The 2,173-nt window shown below is 60.2% G+C and overlaps 2 protein-coding genes across 2 annotated transcripts; one reads left to right on the top strand and one right to left on the bottom strand.

Moving 5' to 3' along the window:
* Positions 1-651: 651 nt before the first annotated feature.
* On the top strand, positions 652-1,348 carry PAN0_159c6820 (mn superoxide dismutase; the record flags this gene model as incomplete). Its single annotated transcript, XM_014797761.1, has 2 exons — positions 652-1,180; positions 1,257-1,348. The coding sequence occupies 2 exons, from the start codon at positions 652-654 to the stop codon at positions 1,346-1,348; spliced, it is 621 nt and encodes a 206-aa protein (XP_014653247.1).
* A 76-nt stretch (positions 1,349-1,424) lies between these two features.
* On the bottom strand, positions 1,425-2,147 carry PAN0_159d6821 (n2227-like protein; the record flags this gene model as incomplete). Its single annotated transcript, XM_014797762.1, has 1 exon — positions 1,425-2,147. One exon carries the CDS (start codon positions 2,145-2,147, stop codon positions 1,425-1,427), a length of 723 nt encoding a protein of 240 aa, XP_014653248.1.
* Positions 2,148-2,173: the final 26 nt, after the last annotated feature.

The raw sequence follows: 2,173 nt of genomic DNA on the forward strand, positions 1-2,173 counted from the left end.
GGTCATCAGTTGTCATTATATTGAGTCAACCGTACATGGTCAATTCAGCCAGCTCTCAACAGCCTACGCCTTGTCGGACCGTTCAGAGTCCAAGCACTCCGTGTTGGCAAGTATGACAGCGTTGAGCACCCTCTGACGCGAAGGTTTCTCGTGCAGAAGAGGAAGAGGCAAAGCTGCGGAACGTCAAGGCTCTGTGTTGAATGGTGGAGGGGCACGGACCAGCTTACTCCACTTGACTCGCGGCGAGAGCTTGGACGGACGGCGCCACCGAAGTTGGGCCTCTGATCGAAGTGCAAAGAGCGAAGACGGCCGAAGCTTGGATGCTCGGCGGAGAGGCCGCGGCGAGTGCGGGTGCAAGTGTCGGGAAGGCGCCGCGCCAGGGATTGCGCTTCGGACTTTACTCAGCCAGCCAGCCTAACAGGCCGCGCAGCCGATTTTCACGAGAAGCAGCCAGGCGGCGATTCCGGGCTTGGAAGCCGCTGCTGCTGCGCCGATGTTGCCTTGATTGCAGCCAAAGACGCCTTCTTTTGGCGCGCAGCCAACCGGTTGGCTCGTTCGCCGCGCTCGCTATATATTCCAGCCTCACTCGGCGCACGGTCATTACTCCCTCCTCCTCCACCACCCAAACCAATAGTTTCCTCGATCGCCAAAATGTCCGAGCACACTCTCCCCCAGCTGCCCTACGCCTACAACGGCCTCGAGCCCGCCATCTCCGAGGAGATCATGACCATCCACCACACCAAGCACCACCAGCTCTACGTCACCAACCTCAACAACGCCATCAAGGCCTACAACTCGGCCATCTCGTCCAACGACGTGCGCAAGCAGATCGAACTCCAGAGCGCCATCAAGTTCAACGGCGGCGGTCACATTAACCACTCGCTCTTCTGGAAGAACCTCGCCCCCGCCAAGGAGGGCGGAGGACAGCTCCACGACGGCCCGCTCAAGCAGGCCATCGAGCGCGACTTTGGCTCGCTCGACAACCTCAAGTCGTCCTTCAACGCCACCATCGCCACCATCCAGGGCTCCGGCTGGGGATGGCTCGGATTCAACCCCAAGAACTCCAAGCTCGAGGTGGTCACCACCAAGGACCAGGACCCGCTCATCTCCCACCACCCCATCATCGGCGTCGACGCCTGGGAGCACGCCTTCTACCTCCAGTACAAGAACGTCAAGGCTGGTGAGTCGGCACATTCCTTCCGCCCCTTTCTGAGCCCGTACATTTGCTGACACTGTTTCACCTTACACCTCCGCAGACTACTTTAAGAACATCTGGTCGGTCATCAACTTCAAGGAGGCCGAGGAGCGCTTCAAGGCGGCCCAGACCGACGCCAAGGCGCGCGTCTAAGCGCTCACGCCGCTCACACAAGCTAGTAGTGCTTTGGCAGCAAACTCGACGAAATGACAAAATCCCAATCTATCCATTACACTGCCGCAGCGGCTGCCACGTCGCGCACTTTGCGACACACGAAAAACTCGGGCGAGTAGTGGTACTGGAGCATGCCGTTGAGCATGCCCGTGTACGGAGTGGGTGGAAGCGAGCGACGCTGCTCGAGCTCAAAGCCCATCTTGGGCAGCAGCTGGACGAGCTCGTCGAGCGTGAGTTCGATGCTGAGCTGGTCGGGCGTGGAGCGCGATGCATTCTCGAAATGCCAGAGCAGCGGGCCTGCGTTGATCCAATGGCCGCCCACCGGCAGCAGATGGTTGATCGTCTCGAGGTAGCGCACCACGTTCTTGGCGGTATCGATGAAGAAGCACGTCGCAACCACCTGCCACGCCTTGGCCTCGTGCGGCTGCGAATACACCTCGCAGAACTCGCCCGCCACCATGCTAAACTCGCTCGTCGGCGGCAGCCTCGACGGCAGCACGTCCGGGATCCGGATGGCTCGAAGCATGTCGTCGGCCGTACGCCAGTTGCTCGACGAGTGCACAAACGGATAGATGGTGTGCTGGCCGACGTGCGTGGACTTGTTGAGGATAAAGTGCGACGCCAACAGCATGTAGAAGCTAAACTCGTTGCCTTGGCAGCTATACCCCAACGAGGCGTATTCGAACGCTAACCGGCCCAGCCCTGCCCCCGGAACCAGAACGCGCACTTGGCTGCGCTCGTCAGTGTCGCCGTACAGTCCAGTCACCGCCTCGATCATGGGTGTGTAGACGGCCGACCGTTCAG

This window comes from Moesziomyces antarcticus (genome assembly GCF_000747765.1).
Source record: "Moesziomyces antarcticus DNA, scaffold: scaffold_v10159, strain JCM 10317, whole genome shotgun sequence".
NCBI lineage: Eukaryota > Fungi > Basidiomycota > Ustilaginomycetes > Ustilaginales > Ustilaginaceae > Moesziomyces > Moesziomyces antarcticus.